At 43.6% G+C, this 18,245-nt stretch overlaps 1 protein-coding gene across 1 annotated transcript; it reads left to right on the forward strand.

Annotated features, from left to right (window-relative positions):
* Positions 1-3,036: 3,036 nt before the first annotated feature.
* STX12 (syntaxin 12) lies at positions 3,037-17,290 on the forward strand. The gene is made up of 9 exons (XM_068417805.1): positions 3,037-3,190; positions 6,731-6,800; positions 8,738-8,837; positions 10,683-10,820; positions 11,712-11,755; positions 13,676-13,781; positions 14,262-14,334; positions 14,505-14,587; positions 15,835-17,290. The coding sequence occupies exons 1-9, from the start codon at positions 3,079-3,081 to the stop codon at positions 15,925-15,927; spliced, it is 819 nt and encodes a 272-aa protein (XP_068273906.1). The 5' UTR covers positions 3,037-3,078; the 3' UTR covers positions 15,928-17,290.
* The last annotated feature ends 955 nt before the right edge of the window (positions 17,291-18,245 follow it).

Below are 18,245 nucleotides of genomic sequence, written 5' to 3' on the forward strand. Positions count from 1 at the left end.
TTAAATAATTTTAAAATGCAAATTGTCTTCAACATTTAAAAAGCTTCTTTTTATATTTCTAAATGTTTTCCTCCTAGTTTATATTCTGATATTGCTAAAGTGATTATTTTGTGATCTCTGTGAACACACATTGCAATATTAATGCTTTTTATATCAAAATACCTCATTTTTATTGTGCTTATCATAGAGAAACGGACACACCAACAGCTTCACTAACAAATAAACACTGAAACTCAAAATCAAATACTGAACTGGACCAAATCAAAACTGAATTGTGACACCAAGCTGTGCGGTGCAGTCGCCACGCTGGAGGGAAGGGATGCCATCCAGAGGGACCTTGACAGGCTTGAGGTGGGCCCGTGTGAACCGCATGAAGTTCAACCAGGCCAAGTGCAAGGTCCTGCACGTGGGTCGGGGCAATCCCAAGCACAAACACAGGTTGAGTGGAGAATGGATTGAGAGCAGCCCTGAGGAGAAGGACTTGGGGGTGATGGTTGAAAAGAAGCTCACCATGAGCCAGCAACGTGCGCTGGCAGCCCAGAAAGCCACCCGTGTCCTGGGCTGCATCCCCAGCAGCGTGGCCAGCAGGGCGAGGGAGGGGATTCTGCCCCTCTGCTCCGCTCTCCTGAGACCCCCCCTGCAGTGCTGCGTCCAGCTCTGGGGCCCCAACAGAAGAAGGACACGGAGCTGTTGGAGCGAGTCCAGAGGAGGCCACAAAGATGCTCAGAGGGCTGGAGCCCCTCTGCTCTGGAGACAGGCTGAGAGAGCTGGGGCTGTTCAGCCTGGAGAAGAGAAGGCTCCAGGGAGACCTTCTAGCACCTTCCAGTACCTGAAGGGGCTACAGGAAAGCGGGAGAGGGGCTTTTTACAAGGGCGTGGAGTGATAGGACGAGGGGGAACGGTTTTAAACTGAAAGAGGGGAGATTAAATTAGATATTAGGAAGAAATTCTTTGCTGTGAGGGTGGTGAGACCCTGGCCCAGGTTGCCCAGAGAAGCTGTGGCTGCCCCCTCCCTGGCAGTGTTCAAGGCCAGGTTGGATGGGGCTTGGAGCAACCTGGTCTGGTGGAAGGTGTCCCTGCCCGTGGCAGGGGGTTGGAACTAGATGGGCTTTAAGGTCCCTTCCAACCCAAACCACTCTGTGATTCTATGATCCAGTCAGGTGACATGTCCACCTCCCCCATCAGCATCTGCTACCTGAAACCAGGGAGAACACCTCTTCAGTCACTGATAGGATTTTGCCTTTGACTGAAGCCTTAAACATGGACTTGCCTGTGTAATAAATGATCACAGTATCACCTTTGTTAATTTATTGGAAGGCATTGTTAGCAGTGAAGCCATTTTCTTCTTCCGAGGCTGCATTTTCAGGTAACAGTGCTATTTATACCAGCAGAGTGAATACCACTTCAGTGTCTTCAGGAATGGCACAAATGTTTTCATTCGTTGACTACAATGATTTTTTTAAGTTCAGATAAGATTGCCTTCAGCGGTGGCATTAAAAAAGCACCTGTAATTTAGTTCATTATATATTTCAAGCTGAAATTAAAACAGGAAAAAAAGAAACTAATTGTGCAGCTTTAGCTTTAAAATTAGTTATCAGATCAAACAAATTATAGAACCGATTATTTAAATTAAATTGCTTTGCTACCTTGAAAAAGGCATTTCCCCAGGAGCCAGTATATGTGTGTCAGGTTTTGAGATGCAATTTAAAGTAGTATTATATGGAAAGAATCTCAGAATTGTCTTTGACAGATCTATAATAATGGAAAGATAAGGGATAAAGTTTAATGACAAATTGTTATGTATGCTCTACTTTTAAACAATTATTCATTATTGTCTCACTGTATTATTGGCTAATTATAAATTCTAGGCCCTTTAGAAAGCCGAGAGCATTCATTGTCTTTCAGAGGCACTACAGCAGGATTTATCTCATCTAATGAGGCCTAAACCATTAGCTACCTCATTTTGCATTGCACTCACGCAAGCACAGGCTACGATCAAAACAGTCTTGGCTTCCCCTGGGTCTGCAACAACACGTTCCCCCGCTTCCCTTGGGTGGGCCCTGGCATCTGGCCACAGGATGAGGCGCATCAGGAAATGGCCTGTTCCACAAAAACCATCAGGTCCTGGATTCAGGGGAGGGCACAGCTTCTCCTCACAATTACCTGATGGTCGTACTGCTTGGTAGTGAAACCTCGCGCTCAGAGCCACGGCTCCTCCTCAGTGCCCTGCCAGGCAGCCATGGGTCACAGTGCCTCGCAGAGCAGTGCCTTGCTGCTCCTCAGAGCCCTGCCAGGCAGCCATGGGCCATGGTGCCACAGTGTCAGACAGCCGTGCCATGCTGCTCCTCAGTGTCCTGCTGGGCAGCCATGGGCCACGGTGCCATAGCCAGCCGTGGGCCATGGTGGCACAGCCAGCCATGCCGTGCCGCTCCTCCTCAGTGTCCTGCCAAGCAGCCATGGGCCATGGTGCCACAGAGAGCCATGCCGTGCTGTGCCGCTCCTCAGCCCCCTGCCGGGCAATCGTGGGCTACGGTGCCATGGCCAGCCATGCCGTGCTGCTCCTCAGTGTCCTGCTGGGCAGCCATGGCTGCAGCGTCACGGGCAGCCATGCCGTGCTGCTCCTCAGCACTCTGCCAGGCAGCCATGGGCCACGGTGCCATGGCCAGCCGTGGGCCATGGTGCCACAGAGAGCCATGCCGTGCTGTGCCGCTCCTCAGCACCCTGCCGGGCAATCGTGGGCCACGGTGCCACAGACAGCCATGCCGTGCCGCTCCTCCTCAGCGTCCTGCCGGGCAGCCGCGGGCCGCAGTGCCGTGCCGTGCCGTACCGCCCCTCGCCGCCCGACCCCACGCCGCGCTCCCCCTCACCGCCGCGGCCACCCCGCGCACCCGCTACCGCCCACCCCGCGCGCTCCCGCCCCTCGAGTGCGCACGCGCCGCCGGCCGCACCTCGCGCATCTGCGGCCGCTCCGTCAGCAGCGCCCGGCGGCGGCAGCGCATGCGCAGAGGCGGGGGGGCGCTGTCAGCCGGGCCCGGCGGAGCCGCGCTCGCTGCCTGTCTCCGTCCCCGCTGCCCCGGCCATGTCGTACGGCCCGCTGGACCCCCACCGCCCCGGGGCGCCGCCCCCGCCGCGGGACTTCGGCGGCATCATCCAGACATGCAGCGCCAACGTGCAGCGCATCGCGCAGTACAGTGAGTGCGCCGGGTGGGAGGAAGGGGCGGCCCGGCCCGGCCGCGCCCCGGGAGGAGCGCGGAGGCCGCCTCGCCGGTGGTGCGGCGTGAAGCGCTCCTCAGGGGGGTCCAGCGGGAGCCGCCGCCCCGCCCCGGGGCTGGCAGAGCCGCGGGCGGACCCAGGGCTGGCCCGGCCGGCAGCAGCGGGGGTCCCCCGGGGGTGCGGGCCTCGCTTCCCCGTGGGCACACGGCAGCTGGGCTTCCTCCTCCGTGCGGTGTAATTAACTGCTGGCCTGGGCAAAACAGGCGCTCCTGTCGCATTTGGTGCGGTGTTTATGTGATTTTTACCAAGCTGCGCCCTTCCCCAGCGAAACTGACACCCTCTGTCAGCCCTGGCAAGAGCCCGGCTGCTGGTTCGCCCTTAGGTGCCTTCGGTGGGGTGCTGGAGGGGAAGCAGGGAGCCAAAGGTCGTCACCCCACCTTGCGTGGGGTGTCTCGGAGGAGCTGCTGTTGCAGGGATTTCTGAAGGCTGGTGTTAACTTGCTCGTTTCCTCTTAAATGTGCTGGCAGAGCTCTGCAGGGAAGTGTTCTGCTGCTGAACAGATTGTCATTAATTAAACGGCATTGCAGTTTCTTGGTCATATGGTTGTCGTTAAGAGAAAATTATCAGTGTTGTAAGCTAATGAGGAAAAACTTCTTTACTTTGAGGGTGCCAGAGCCCTGGCACAGGCTGCCTAGGGAGGTTGTGGAGTCTCCTTCTCTAGAGATATTCAAAACCTACCTAGATGCAACCCTGTGCAACGTGCTCTGGGTGACCCTGCTTTGGCAGGGGGTTGGACTAAATGATCTCCAGAGGGCCCTTCCAACCCCAACCATTCCGTGATTCTGTAATCATTGAAATCCTGGTATTGATTGCTGAAATACTGCTTACTACATGAGGCATTTCCAAAGAGTCTTTGATATAACCCCTTCCTAAGGATACTGCCTTTGCTAAAAAAGGCATTAATTGTCCAAGTAACCATGGAAGTTTTTAGGGGCAAGGTCAGTTGAACATGTTGGTGCCTCTGAAAGTTGGTGACTTCTCCAATTCAATTGTACAAAGCTATTAATATTGCTGAAACTGGCTTGCTGTTGCTCAGTCGTGTTCATTTCCTCTCAGTATAGGCATGGCTGCTAGTTGAATTGCTTTTAAGTTCACCAAATAACATGGGTTGCCTGGGTTTTTCCCTTTTTTTTCTCTTTTTTTTGTTTGTTTGTTTGTTTTTTTCTTTACACCCCCCCTCCGCTCCATGGGACATCTCCCTGTGAGCCTCCCCTTTTAAGTAGTTCAGCTTCTCTTTCTCATAGGACAAGCTCCCACTGTCTCATGACCAGCAGCCATCCTATCTCCGTGCGCTGCCTATCTCAAATGAAACAAATAGCCTTACAGTTTTTATAGAGGTGGGTGGGAACACACAGAACATCTGACTTAACGTTATGGTAATTAACTTTATTACACATTTTATAAAAGCTTCCCATTCAGGCCTAGGAGGAGAAGAGATATTGAAGCCTTAAGCCCTCATTTCTCCTTTCATTCCCTGTAGGGAAAACAGCAAGCAAATGGTGGACACAGCGGGCTGTTATTCACTCCTTTTGGGAAACTCTATATTAGCATTTCACACAGAATGTACAGAAAACTGGTGACCTGAGCTGGCAAAACTGTTGCTTGCAAGATTGTTACATTACCTAAGCATCTAGAGCAGACATCGAAACGTTTTAAGTGATCTTAAGTGTAAAATAGTCAGTATGTGGAAGGCTTTACAGCCTGAAATTGAAGGGGTTTGGAGACTGAAAGCTGCTGACTGAGCAGGCTCTCTATGTTGATACACATACCCACTATGCAAAGGATAAAGGTGAAGAGCTCCAGCCCCTTCCTTTGGCCTCCCAGACATTTTGCTCTCATTTTGTACAGACTCCATGCATTGCTGTTGGCTGAAATAAGCTAAGCATAGCGACCTGCTGAACCTGGCTCAGATCAGGACAAAAAGCCCATCGCCTGGTGTGGAAATGGGGCTTGTGCAAGAATCTACCCCAATGGAGGAAAAAAATACATCGCAGAGTATGTAGATGTTATAGTGCAAGTGCTATTTGAAAAGTCCTTGATATCCACCTACAGAGTATAGTCTGTGTGCCATTTGACCGTTTAACTTATGAACTTCTCTGACCTTCCTGTGGCTGATGGAGCTGTGGAATATGTGCGGTCTTGCTTGCTAGAAGCCGTGTTCAACTCAGTGTATAAGGAGCTGCTAAACACCTGCTCACGTATGAGGTAATAAAAGTCTAGAATTCTCAGTGAGAATACTCTCGCTGCATGCAAAAGCTAGAATATCTGCCTAATTACTGATTAAGTTATATTGCAGCCTTTAGCTGAGCTGCCATTGAACATCACTTTAAAAGAAGTGGCCTTTGTAGCAATCTGCTGCTCCTTCAGCAATACATTTAATCAGCTGAAGTGGCTTGCTCCAGGCCGAAAGCAGAAATTACACCCCTGAATTGGAAGTAGCTCTTGTTAAAGTCATCAGGTATTTCAACTCAATGCAGGTGCCTGTAGAACTGTATTAAGTTGATCCTCCTTGGTCTTGCCTCTCTCGATTCTTGATGAAGAATCCTATGATTTCATGATCGATTTGAGCCAGTCAGACATTGTGCTGCTGTCATGAGTGGTGTGCTCAGCATCTTTAGTAATGCTAAAAATTGTGCAGCTGCGGCATAAAGTGGATCAGCTTGCTGATCTGTCAAAAAAATAATCTTTGAAGGTAGAGGAAGTGGGGAGAGAAGATGGTACTTGCTTTTCAGGTAGGTTAACGGTTTGATGCGATTCATTCTGTGGTTGCATGATCACTAGTGCCTACACAAGGAAAATAGAGGAAAAACATAGGAGATAGGGGAGAAAGAGGGCTAGAATATCTCTTCTTGCTACATGATTTCAGATTGATGCAAGCTGTGAACCATTGCTATCTGCTGTTCTTGAAAGGTTGTTTGTGCCAGTATTGCAGAAGGTTTGCGCCATCATGAGTAGGAAAAATCAGATTTTTTTTTTTTTAACTGATAGCAACCCTTGGCTTTTTATTCTTATTTTATTTTTAACAGAGCACTAATAATTTACTTTAGAATACGTAGAAGTGGCAACACAGTGTAGTAAAGTTGTTCTGCAGCAGTGATAGCCTAAAATGCACAAATAGCAAGTCTGATAGAAACAAACAGCTGTTAGTTGATCTAAAAAGGCTGAGGAAGAGGAATGCACAAGCTTTTAGCTCCACAGACTTGTCTTTGGGGTATGTGTGCCTCACTATCACTTTCTTATCTGAAAGTTAGTCTGTTAGGCTGGATCGTGTCTAAATGGGGATGTTTAAAATACACTTTGCATTTAAAGCAAAGAATATAAGTGTTGTCTTACCAGCTTGAGTTAAGTCAAACATTGAGAGAAATCCTTTGGGGAAAGCTAGAAGAATACATTCAAGAAGGAATAAAATACACTAGGACTTGTCTTACTAACTCATCTTGTGATCTCTTTATCTTCAGCTGCTCAAATAAAGAATTTGATGAGCCAGCTGGGAACCAAGCAGGATTCCAGCAAGCTTCAGGAGAACTTGTAAGTATTAAATGGGCTAACATTTGTATAGGTTCTGCTTCATTTCTGTCTGTATTCTTAGAGGAACTTAGAGCTCTGGGGAGATGCTTTATTAGATAAATTTAATACAGTCCTACAAACCAAAAATGACTAGCTGCGTTAAGGAGTTTACTGGATGAATTAAGGTGTTTCTGCAGGACTTTGGAGAAGCCATACAAAAATACTGGATAGGAATGGTTAGAAACAGTATAGTTTATTTAAAAAGGGTAGTAGTACATCAGCCATGTACAGCTGTACTCTGAGGACTAGCCATAGTAGCTTCACTTGTGGTTTAGAAGAAATGAATGCCACACTAGGTACTTGGTCCTCACATAAGAACAATAAGGAAAAACAGCCAGGAAGACCCATAATTGATGAAAAAGTAGCTTGTGGTACAGATGGATTTACGCACTAGAAAGATTAGCAATCCTATATGGCCGCCAAAATGCCACATGTAATTTCAGAAGAATAATATGCCAGTGGGGTGCAATATAGAAGACATTTAAACAGGCATAGTCCAAACTGACTCCTAGAGAGACTGAACAGGGAGTCTGTCTGTGCATCTTTTACAAACTTGTAAAGTATAAATAGCAAGTTATGAGAAGACTCATTTGTGGAGTCATAAAAGAAAACTTGGAAGTAAGTTCTTCCATTATCTCTTCATGTGACTGTACCTTGAATCTCTGAAAACGCAACTTCCCCATTTTTTATAATCGCCGATTTTTGGATAAGTTCATAACTTGTGGTGATAGCTACATACACTAGATTTGAAGGATGAGATCAGAGCCCAGTTGCAAGAGAAAGGAATTTGTTTGCCTGAGCTGCTCAATTGACTCAATCTGTATTTAATCGGTGGATTAAAGAACTAATAACTGGTGACCAAACAAATGTCTTTCCATTTAATTTCATTGTAGAAATGGCCCTCCTCTTTAAGGTGAAAGTGGCTGCACTCCACAAGTTGTCAGCTGCTGCACAAATTTAATACAAAAATGCATGGGTGGTTTATTCAGCTCACATATCGCAGTGTCAACTTATACAATAATGCAGCCTGAATACTTTGGTTTCTATATCTACTGGACTGAATAAGTGACTTTCATTTAAGCATCTTCTGTCCATTGAATGCCAAAAAAAAATGGTTCTTGTTTTAGTATTTTGTGTCTTCCTGGTTTACGCTATTAGTTTTTGTGCATATGGCTGCAAAATAAAACTTAATAGTCCTGTTCTCTGTGAAGCACTACCATTCTTTCTAATAAACTGCATTTTTGATGTACAAGATGATGACTTTACATTAAGTTCAATGTAACTAATGTTTTTCTGTATTGTGGTACTGATGAAGGTGCTGCTGCACTAGATCCTTTGCAACAATAGCTTTGAATTGCAACGTTGTTTGAAAACATAAAGGCTCGAGGGAAAGGCTAGCATTTCCCAAAGCAGAAGCTGGATCATTCCTCTTCTGGCCATTAATTTTCACAAAAAATGTAAGAATTTAATATCTCTGAGTCTTTGTACTTTTATCAAATGTACATTTAACCAATGGATTTGGTGGTTGTCAAGTGAACCGTTAATTACCAGTTGTTACCACAAGGAATTCACCCTAGAAGAATGATTATGTTCACTGAATAAAGTTGTCTCTCCCTTGAATTTCTCCTCTTATGCCATTGGAGAAAAATAACTTCTTAAAACTACTGAATTATACTAGTTAGCAGGGAGCACAGAAGTTCTTTGAATCTTTTTTTAAAACATAGTCCAGAGTCAAGTTGATGGTAAAAGGTCCGTTCCATTAAGGTAAAAAAAAAAAAACCACCATAAAGATGTGTGATCTCAGAACCCCAACTTGGTCCTTATTTTGGAAACTGAAATGCTCGGAGACTGCTTTTTAGATAGAAGCTGGTGTAACTGCTTTTGAACTTCTGTTTCAGACAACAGCTACAGCATTCTGCAAACCGCCTTGCCAAAGAGACCAATGAATATCTAAAGGAGTTGGGGTCTCTACCACTTCCCCTCTCTGCTTCTGAACAGGTAGGCACACAGAATGTGGATGTATTTTTGAATCACTCATTTCATGAAACTAGCTTAGAGCACAACCTCACAAAGCTTGCGTTGGCACAGCTGAAGAGACAGCAGCCTTTTGCAATGAAGAATGTTGTCAAAGTAGGGAAACATTAAACTGGCTACATCCTGGCTGCTTATATGACACTGGGAAAACAATGTTTCCCAGTGGCAAACAGGTATAAAACTTACTCAGATGAGAATAAGAAGCCCTAAATGTCTGGGGAGAGTTGAGTATGCAATTCTGGTTTTCTGAGTAAATTTCTGAAAAATAATCTTCTTTACAAAGTGCCTGGTGATGCAAGGCAGTGTTTTAGGGTAAGAACTCAGAGCAGACTGCGTGTCTGTATGAAATGTGATCATGCCAAAAAGCTTTCCCTTGCATGTGATTTATTAGCAGGGAGGGGGGGAAAGCTGACTCACCTTGCTCATGTTTGAATAAAGCAAAATACAGTGAGGCAATGATTATGACTTTATCTCTTGCCAAATAGTCCTTTGAGTTCCCCCTCCCTATGGGAAAGAGAAAGGACAGTCCTCTGCTGTTGACATTTTCTTGCTCTACTTTAAATCACTACCACAATACGGGTGTATCTGCTTTTGTGATACTGTTGTGGGATGATCTGTGGATGTGGGTCAGCAGATGTTGTCTTAGTCTAATTCTGTATTTAAAGGTTTATATGCCCGTTGTAAGCATGGCCACATTTTGCCTGTTTGTTCAGCAAATATTTTTCAGTTAATCTCCCTCTGGTGAATAAATTCCTGTCATGTGTGTCTCACTGGATGCAGCAGTGACTAGCCTAGTGAAACCTGTTGGAGCAGTCCAGTCAAAATCTGCAGGAGCTGGCATCAACATGCTGGGGATCTCCTCTGGCAGAGGGGTTGTTGCTTCCAGACAGCTCAGATGGAAGCTGCAGTGTATTATGAGGCTGCTGTGGTGGCTTATTATAGAAAAAAATAATTGAAAACATTTATTTCCTTGAAATGGCCGTTGAATTGCTACAAACTTGTTGAAGGATTACAATACTGGAAAGCCTTCAGTTTGAGACAGCTGTTGTGAATCTCTCTAATGGAAAACATAAGAACTGACCAGAGTATTGTGTGTCCTTGAGACAAGCTTTTTCACAACTTCTTGTTTCCCATAACTGGGATGTCACAACACTTGAAGGAGATGTTCTGTGGGGGCTAAATGAGTTGATACTGTAAAATGAGGATGAAAAGGAATATTACAACTAATGTATTTGGAGAAAAGTTAAACTGAAATCCTTATCAGGACTAAGGATATTCTCGAATCAAATAATAGCAGGCTTGTAGTGTGGCATGAGTGGGAGAGACAGCTTATGAAACTGGGGTAATGGGTGTAGTTATTAGTTCTGGAAATGTGGGACTCGTATATTTGTAAGAAAGTTAAAGGGTTTGTCTTACCAGGCAAGAGAAAGTTAAGTACTACCAGGTTAGCTAAGTAAAGGCATTGTAGGTATCCAAAAGGTACATAATTAGATGTGGTAGATTACTGGAATGTGATTTGAATAAAAGTAATGGTGTATAAGACCTCTCTACTTCAGACTTAAAACTAGATTGAAGTTAGAGAACCTTATTGCACAAAACTGTTCTGCAGTAGGCAAGGCATAGAGCATTTGGTATAACAAATTAAAATATGGTGGGCTTTTTATTCTCTCCAGTGCCCCAGAATGCTGGAACCAAAAGATCCCTTGAATGCCAGCATTCATTGTTGTTATGATGGTGGTTTTTTTGAGAGTCTGACAGTTACATTGGAATGGGAATATCTGAACACTTGTTTTTGTTTCAATTCTTTAGCGCCAACAGAGGCTTCAGAAAGAACGTTTAATGAATGACTTCTCCACGGCCTTAAATAACTTCCAGGCAATACAGAGGCGAGTGTCAGAGAAGGAAAAAGAGACTGTAGCAAGGGCGAGAGCTGGCTCCCGTATCTCTGTAAGTATTTATAGGAATTTTGTATTGATATAGTGAACTACAAGTCTTTTGAGAGATCTTGTACTTGCCTACCAACTTCATAGCTGTCCACTGACACATTACTGAGTGCAGATGAGGCCTCGGCACATTACTTTTGCCATTCCAGATGTTGTAAGTACTAGGCACTCATTTCAGTGTGCTTCTTGTCAATGTTAGTAAAGGATGGAAGGAATCCTGGTAGTTGCAAATGTTGTGGAGGATGAGATGGGGAGTCCAAGTATAGTTAATAGTAAAGTATTGCAGGCTGCTCTTTGCTTGATGTCAGCCCTGTCAAATTTAAGAGGTCAGTTGGAAGCTTACCCCACCTTAAATTACATCTTAAATCTCACACTATGTTTTTTTATTTTCTTATATCTTCTGTCCTGCTAACGTCTCCAATGTATGTTCAAACCTTCTCCCTATCATGTTTTGACAAACCCCTGTGGCTACTAAGAATTCATAATAAAAAGGCCAGTGAAAGCATTTTTCTCCCCTTGCCTTGGGGCTTTGTGTTAAGTGTGCGTTCTTAATTTCTACAAGGGAACACATTTATCTGTTGAATTATGCTCTAAATTTTTTGCTACATGTTGAGAAAGAAACTGACAAACAGCTGATCTGAGTAAGTGGACTAGCTGCTTTTGATCACTCAGTAGCCTCTGATTTGCAGAGACAATCTGAATCTGAAAATTAAATCTAAAGATGAATCTAAATCTAATCTTAATTAATCTAAGTTAAATCTGAAAGCTGAAGAGACGGTGGCATTCTCAAAGAACTCTCTGGACGATATATGCCTTTGTCTTCAAGATACTCCTGTTGATTTTTGCGAGTGGTCCTGGTAGTCTGCAAGACGAATAACTCATTTATCTCTTCCAGGCTGATGAGCGGTTCAGAGAAGAACAGCTTGTTTCATTTGATAGGTAACAGCTTCTTGTGCTCTTGACACATACTTTTAACTGCATATAACTAAAGATTTTGTGGTAAGATATGTTATTGTGACTTGGGCCAGGCTCTGCTAGCTGAATGCAAAGCATAAAGATTTGAAATGCAATTATTACTGTACTTGTAATATACAAGGTAGAAAATTAACTGCATATGACAGTATTTTATCCTCCTCAAATGTAGATTGTGTGATTACTGCCCTGAGGGGAACAGTACATCCCTAGTATGGGGCAGTTGAAGCTCCTTGCTTTCTGGGCTGTGAGCACAAGATTTCCAGACAGGATTTCCCTCACTGTGACTCTTTCTTCAAAGAGCTGCATGTTTATTTCATGGGTTTGGGTGCTCTCTAGCAGCCCGGCTGGATCTATTACAGAGTAGTGGATGAGGCTGCCTTAAATTCAGAAGTCCTGGACATTATGCACTGGCAAACTAACCCTAGAACATGCACAAGACAGCATTACTGTCATCTGTCAGTTGTATCAGTTCTGCAATAATAGTGTGCCCGCATAGTAGATAGGTTTGTAAAATGTTCCATCAACTCTACAGTGTGGTAAAGAGAACTCAAGACACTCCAGAAGTATCTGTGATCACTGTGTCGGTTTCTACTGTATGTATGTTTGAGAAAACTGGGATGAAATCTGTTGGCCCTATCTGTACAAATCCTTTAACTTTCTAAATCAAGAGACCTCGCTTACATGTCTCATCTGTACATCCTCCCTCTGCAAACTGCACTTCATCCGATCAGCTGCTTGGTGTGCATCCCCTTCATTAGCCCTGTGCTTTCACATAGTGCGTCAGGAGTGAAGACCACAGGTTGTTCAGTCACACAGATGCTGGGATGAGTTTGAAGGCCTGGCTCACTAAAGCAAGGGGACCCAGACAGGTACCTGTTCATGCAGAGGCTCTTAGCTCGGTGAGAGAGAGTGGCACGCAGCAGGTACTTCACATTTGAAGTTGTTCTTGTGTACTACGTGTCAGAAACTTCTGCCTTAAATAGCTGAAAACTCTACTGTCGTCTCAGAGCTGAATTACTGGGATGGTCAGCTGTCTCTGACCTAGTCATGTAGTTTTTCTTCGTTTCTTTTGGCACTTTGTGGCTTTAAGACTTGCTATTTAGTGTTGCATACCTAACACTGGGAAGTTACAATGCTTTCCAGCACACTTCTCTTTGTTGAGAAGAGGGAGATGTTGCCCTTGAAGAATTTTCTATGCTGAGCATATAGATGGCCTTGTGTTATAGGTACATCACTATAATTCGTGTAACTCATGCAGCAGTTACAAAGTACCAGCTCATCAGGAGAGAGGTAGACTGGGATGCAGAGTTGTTTGGGTTTTAACATCTCTTTTGGTGTGTGATTTAATTTGAAGTTCTTACTAGACTAATAAATTAAAATTCTAAACCACTTTATTCTTATCTCCAAATGCCAGATGGCAAGTGAGAATCTTTGAATCCAGATGCTTGTCAGGTGTTCCTTTGTTCTGATAATGTTGTGCTTGCAGGCTACTCTATTGAAACTTTCACCCAGATGTCTCCCTTTTTAGGGGATGGTGAGAGGGAAGGAAGGTACAGGTATTTAAAGAAAAGCAGAACTGAAATAAGGAGGTTTCTTCTGTAACGCTGTAGATAACTGTCACATGATAGAACAGTGTGTTCTATGCATGTAACTGGTTTCCAGTTTCTTCACTTTTCCTGATCTGTCCCTTTTTTTCAGTCGTTCCAATTTGTAACTGTTGTAACAAATGGGTCCTGTCCCTGTACACTGTTGCAGGGCCAGGAACCTCGGGGCTGTTCTGTAGGAAACTTTTCAACTTTGTCTCACTGGTGCTTTGCTATAAATGGAGTGTGGAAGTACCTATACTCAGAGAAAGAGTCGTACTTTCTTTCCATCTCTTTCCAGTGGTGAAGATTGGAATCAAATGCAGTCTCAGGAAGAAGATGTGGCAATAACTGAACAGGACCTTGAACTCATTAAAGAAAGAGAAACAGCAATCAGGCAATTAGAGGTGACCGGTAGATCCTGCACAGTTAACAGTATTGGGAGATAAACCAAAGAAGTCGTGCAGTGCTAACTAATGGGATGGGCTGAGGAAATCTGAATGAAGGTGGAGGAACAGAGTTCCTCATAGAGAGGATTGATGCCAAGATCAATCTCCCTGGTCCTGTTGAAGGAGACTAGGTATATTTTCCTTCGGTGTTGACTGATGATCCTTCAGAGATGGTAGGAGCAACTCATGTTACAGTATTCATCTCAGTTCCTAACTGTGCTAAATGCTAGTGTGATGAAACAAATATTCAGTAGCAGAAATATTGTAGGCTCTTGTGTTAAGCCCAAGTTCCATAGACAGTAGCATCAAGTCACCTCAGTCAGTGAATGATGGTGTCTATTCTGACACTTTGAGCAGTGGTCAGAAGAGGTATTAAGAATGAGGATTAGAAATATTGTAACCAATGTTTGTTATAACTTGTCAAACTGTTGTCTTCAGGCAGACATTTTGGATGTCAATCAGATATTTAAGGATTTAGCCATGATGATTCATGACCAAGGAGATATGATTGGTAAGTGTGTTTGGATAATAGGAAGTTTCTTTTTCTTGCAATTACATATTTTCCCTATAGAGATTAAATTTTCCAGTATATTGTGTAAAAAGCATTGTATTTCTGATTATTTTTCTTTAAACACTGAAGCTCTGAAATATTTTACAATGAGTTCTCCTATTTTTCCATAGATAGCATAGAGGCAAATGTGGAAAGTGCAGAAGTCCATGTGGAAAGAGCCAGTGAGCAGTTACAGAGAGCTGCCTATTATCAGGTAAATTCTGTATGCTTGCATTATTGTCAATGTACAGTTGAGCAATAATGGAACAGGCATAACAAGACAGATACTGAGGACTGCAGCACACCAAACAAGTTATTAAAAACAGCTTGTGCAAGTTGGCACTCACTCAAAATTGTGCTGCAAGGAATAGATAAAGCACTTGAGTCAAAAACACAGTATTGAAATTACCCTTCTACTTCAGAGGATATATAGTCAGTCTGTTCCTTCATGTAGGTGTGCTCAGCAAGTTTAAGTGTTTAGCTGTCTTTGCCTTTTTCAGGAGTTAGCAGAATAGTTAAACAAGAACAAATTCTCATGTTGTATCCATCTTGTAAATGTATCAGCCAAGACACTGATGTGCAAAAATCCTCATGAAAGTTCTGGTGAGCAGGATTTGCGGCACCCTTCTTTCTAACTGCTGAGTTTCTATCCCATAGTCTATTCTCCCTGTCCCATCAAAATCTCTTGCACTGGTTCTCACTGCTGCTAAAATCCCATTTGTGTAGGATATTCAGTGTTTTTTGTGGTTCCTTTTATGAAGTTTTGAGGTATGTTATAAATCTAAATTTGGGAGCTATTGGACATGCACTGGATGTGTTTTTCTGGATGGAGAAGGAAGTGGTTATATATAACTATCCTCAAATCCTTAGATACTAAGTTAAAAATATGTGGTGTAAGTGGACAGACTGTAGTTTCCTATGATGAATAAAGTGATCAAAGCTGTAAAATCAAAGTACAGTAACTGTATATTAAATCATTTAAACTGTGAAAATGCAATACTGTTTCTCCACCAACACGAAGTGACCAAAGAGAGATGGTATCGGAGAACTGCTTAACAGTTTTATTAGTCTTTTCTGGAAAATCTAAATAGCTAGAGATGTTTGGCTTTCCTTTGAAGCCATGGTGGTGTCCCTTAGGCTGAAAAGCATGTGGTAGGTGTTGCCAAGTTGAAGTAAAGCTTGCATTTTCCTTAAGGAAAGCAAAATTTGTCACATTTTGAGTTAACTGCATCTCTTAGACCACTGTGCTCCTAAAACTAAAAACACTTCTCTGTAGGATCATGCAGTTTAAGGAACGTGTAAAAGCGTTCAGACTACACTGGTTACTTCTCTGGAATAAGTGTGGGTGTCAGTTGGGTGTTGGCTCTAGTTTGCCAAAGTTAGTAATGTTAACTGGTGAACTTGCTCTTTCCTCTTGTCGCCTGTTGCTTGTGTCAGTGGCTTTTTTTCTTCTTTTATTAGAAGAAATCCCGTAAGAAGATCTGTATCCTGATTCTTGGTCTTGCTGTGGTTTCTATAATCATAGGACTCATTATCTGGAAGACAGCAAAATGAAATCTTCACGTGGAACCTAGTCTCATTGCTGAGATATTTTTTTTCCCTCAGAGCGAACAGGCTGACTAGTCTCAGAAATGAATTGACCACCCTGAGAGAGCACAAGCTGGAACTACTTCTAGTAATAGATATTAGCAACTAATGTGCAGATAACTAGTATTTGGAATTAGTGAACCATGGAGACAGTATTTATCAGTTTATATACAAATTATATTGTTTTATGTAACTAAAATCTTGTGGTTTTGCTTTCTGTAATGTATTATTCCCTGTCCCAACTGTATGCTGAAGTGTGATCAATAATTGGAGATGTCTTGTTTTTGACAAGTGGCACAACTTTAACATTTTATATGTATAGGTAACTTTGTTGGACTGGAATAAGAATGACATTCAAAGAGGGCAGAACATCGATTCACATTACCTTAACCCAGCAGTTTCTAAAGTCTCCAGTATCTGCCCCATGGTTTTATCAGTCTCCAAGGGGCTGTGGTCACTTGAAGAGAAAGATGTTGTTACAGATTTGAAAGGCAAGGAGAAGTATGCATGGATGATGGTTGGAACCACTGCGTGCTGGTCAGTTTAGCCTTGAGACTCGTAACTGTGTTGTTTAATTTTTTGAGCGTGGTTGGGGTTGGTTTTTTTCTAAAATGCATCATTTGAGGACAGGATGTTCTTTGGTGTATAATCTAACAATGCAACTTCTTTAGAGAAACTAGCTGGTGGTGTATTATTGGACAAATAAATCTCTTCCAATGCTGACTCTCAAGCACTAGAAACACAAAGTGTAGCTGCTCACTCCTAATTGTTTTTAGAAGCTTCCAGGGGGAAAATGACGCACCAATGAGGAAGTGGGCACCTAAGTTTACAAGCTAGCAAGATAGATGAGTATTAGCTGAAATCTTGCTTCTGACAAAGTACTCTTGAAGCTCACTTGTAGCGTACTAGTAAATATTATGTGTGGCTCGTGAACATCTGGTATTTTCCATTCTTTATGAAACAAAGTGCAGAAACTGGCTGAGTGAAGTGCTAGGTATTTCAGACTGAGGATGTGTGTGCAAATGAAAAAGATCGCTGGTTCCAACTGTCTTGCTAGTAGAGCTGGACAGAATGTCGTAGCCACTCCCCATTTCGATGTAGCTCTGAACAGACATGCACTGAGGGAACAGTACTCTGTCCAAAGCCCAACGGAGTGTGGTAAATGCAGCATACTGACCCATTTTGTATTTAATCCTTATTCCATGTCTCCTGTATAATAAAGTAAATGTGAAGGCTGGGAAGGGAGTGTGTTCTCCCAATTGCACAGTGGTTTGCACTATTGCGCCATCATTCCATCTAATAACCATCAATAAACACTTTTAAAAGGCTATGTCAGAGCTTCTTTCTCTTGTGGTTTAGACAATGGCATGGGTATGTTTGCAGTTCCCGCTGTAAGCAGGGTAGAAGACTTTGTATCAGAATCAGCAGCATTTCCTTCAGCTTTAGTTCTGTGGTCCCTGATTCTTAAGAATGAAACTGGCTGAAAACACTGAGTTACTTTCACATGGACATACACAAAGCTCCTGTGAAGAGCCCTCTACAATAGCTGATCACAGGAAAAATTAATCTGATGCCCCAGAATAGTGTTGGGACAACTTTGACTAGCTGCCTGTTGCTAAAACTTGAAGTTTTTGCTGAGCCTGTATGGTAAAATCTGACTTGAAAGCAAGGGAACTGTGTGTTGTTCTGCTCCTTATTTAAAATATTCCTCCTCAATGGTAGAGCCTGCTGCTTTGTGCAGTGCCTGCTGCAGGGATGTCACACCTCTGTATGAAAATGAAAGCATTTGCCTCCTCGCCGTGCTTAAAAAGGGAGCCTGGGTGCGTTATTTGTAGGATGCATCCTCAGTCCAGCCTGTTTGAGTCCTCTGGAAACTGGAATTGAGAACACCAGTCCAGCTTGCTGAACTCGATATTGCTGTCATTGCTTGACTCCTTTCTCCTCCTTCTTTACATCATTGAACTTGGTGGTGGAACTGCTGCAGAAACTATTTTTAACAGCAGTCTTGACTAATGTTCCTGAGCATGAAAAATCACCATCAGAAACTGTCATCGCTGTTGCTATAGCATTCTGGCACTGAGCGTTCCTGGCTCTCAGATGTGTTTTCTACCACTCTGGGAGATGCTGGAAATTTGCTCGAGGCAGTCTGGCGCTCGCCGGGAGGGCCCGTGCCGGGATAAGCTTGGTTGTGCTGCTTGTCGAGGTGGCCATCCCTGCACTGCTTGGGGGTGCGAGGTCCTCTCAGCAACAGCTCGTAGGGGAGCTGAGGTCACTGGGATAAGAGT

Source organism: Nyctibius grandis, chromosome 24 (assembly GCF_013368605.1).
Source record: "Nyctibius grandis isolate bNycGra1 chromosome 24, bNycGra1.pri, whole genome shotgun sequence".
In the NCBI taxonomy this organism is placed as follows: domain Eukaryota; kingdom Metazoa; phylum Chordata; class Aves; order Nyctibiiformes; family Nyctibiidae; genus Nyctibius; species Nyctibius grandis.

Bases quoted from the DNA above. Each gene is read 5' to 3' on its own strand.
- STX12 (XM_068417805.1), top strand. From the start codon at position 3,079: ATGTCGTACGGCCCGCTGGACCCCCACCGCCCCGGGGCGCCGCCCCCG. The intron at 8,838-10,682 runs GTAGGCACACAG...TCAATTCTTTAG, and splicing joins CCCTCTCTGCTTCTGAACAG to CGCCAACAGAGGCTTCAGAA. The intron at 11,756-13,675 runs GTAACAGCTTCT...ATCTCTTTCCAG, and splicing joins CAGCTTGTTTCATTTGATAG to TGGTGAAGATTGGAATCAAA.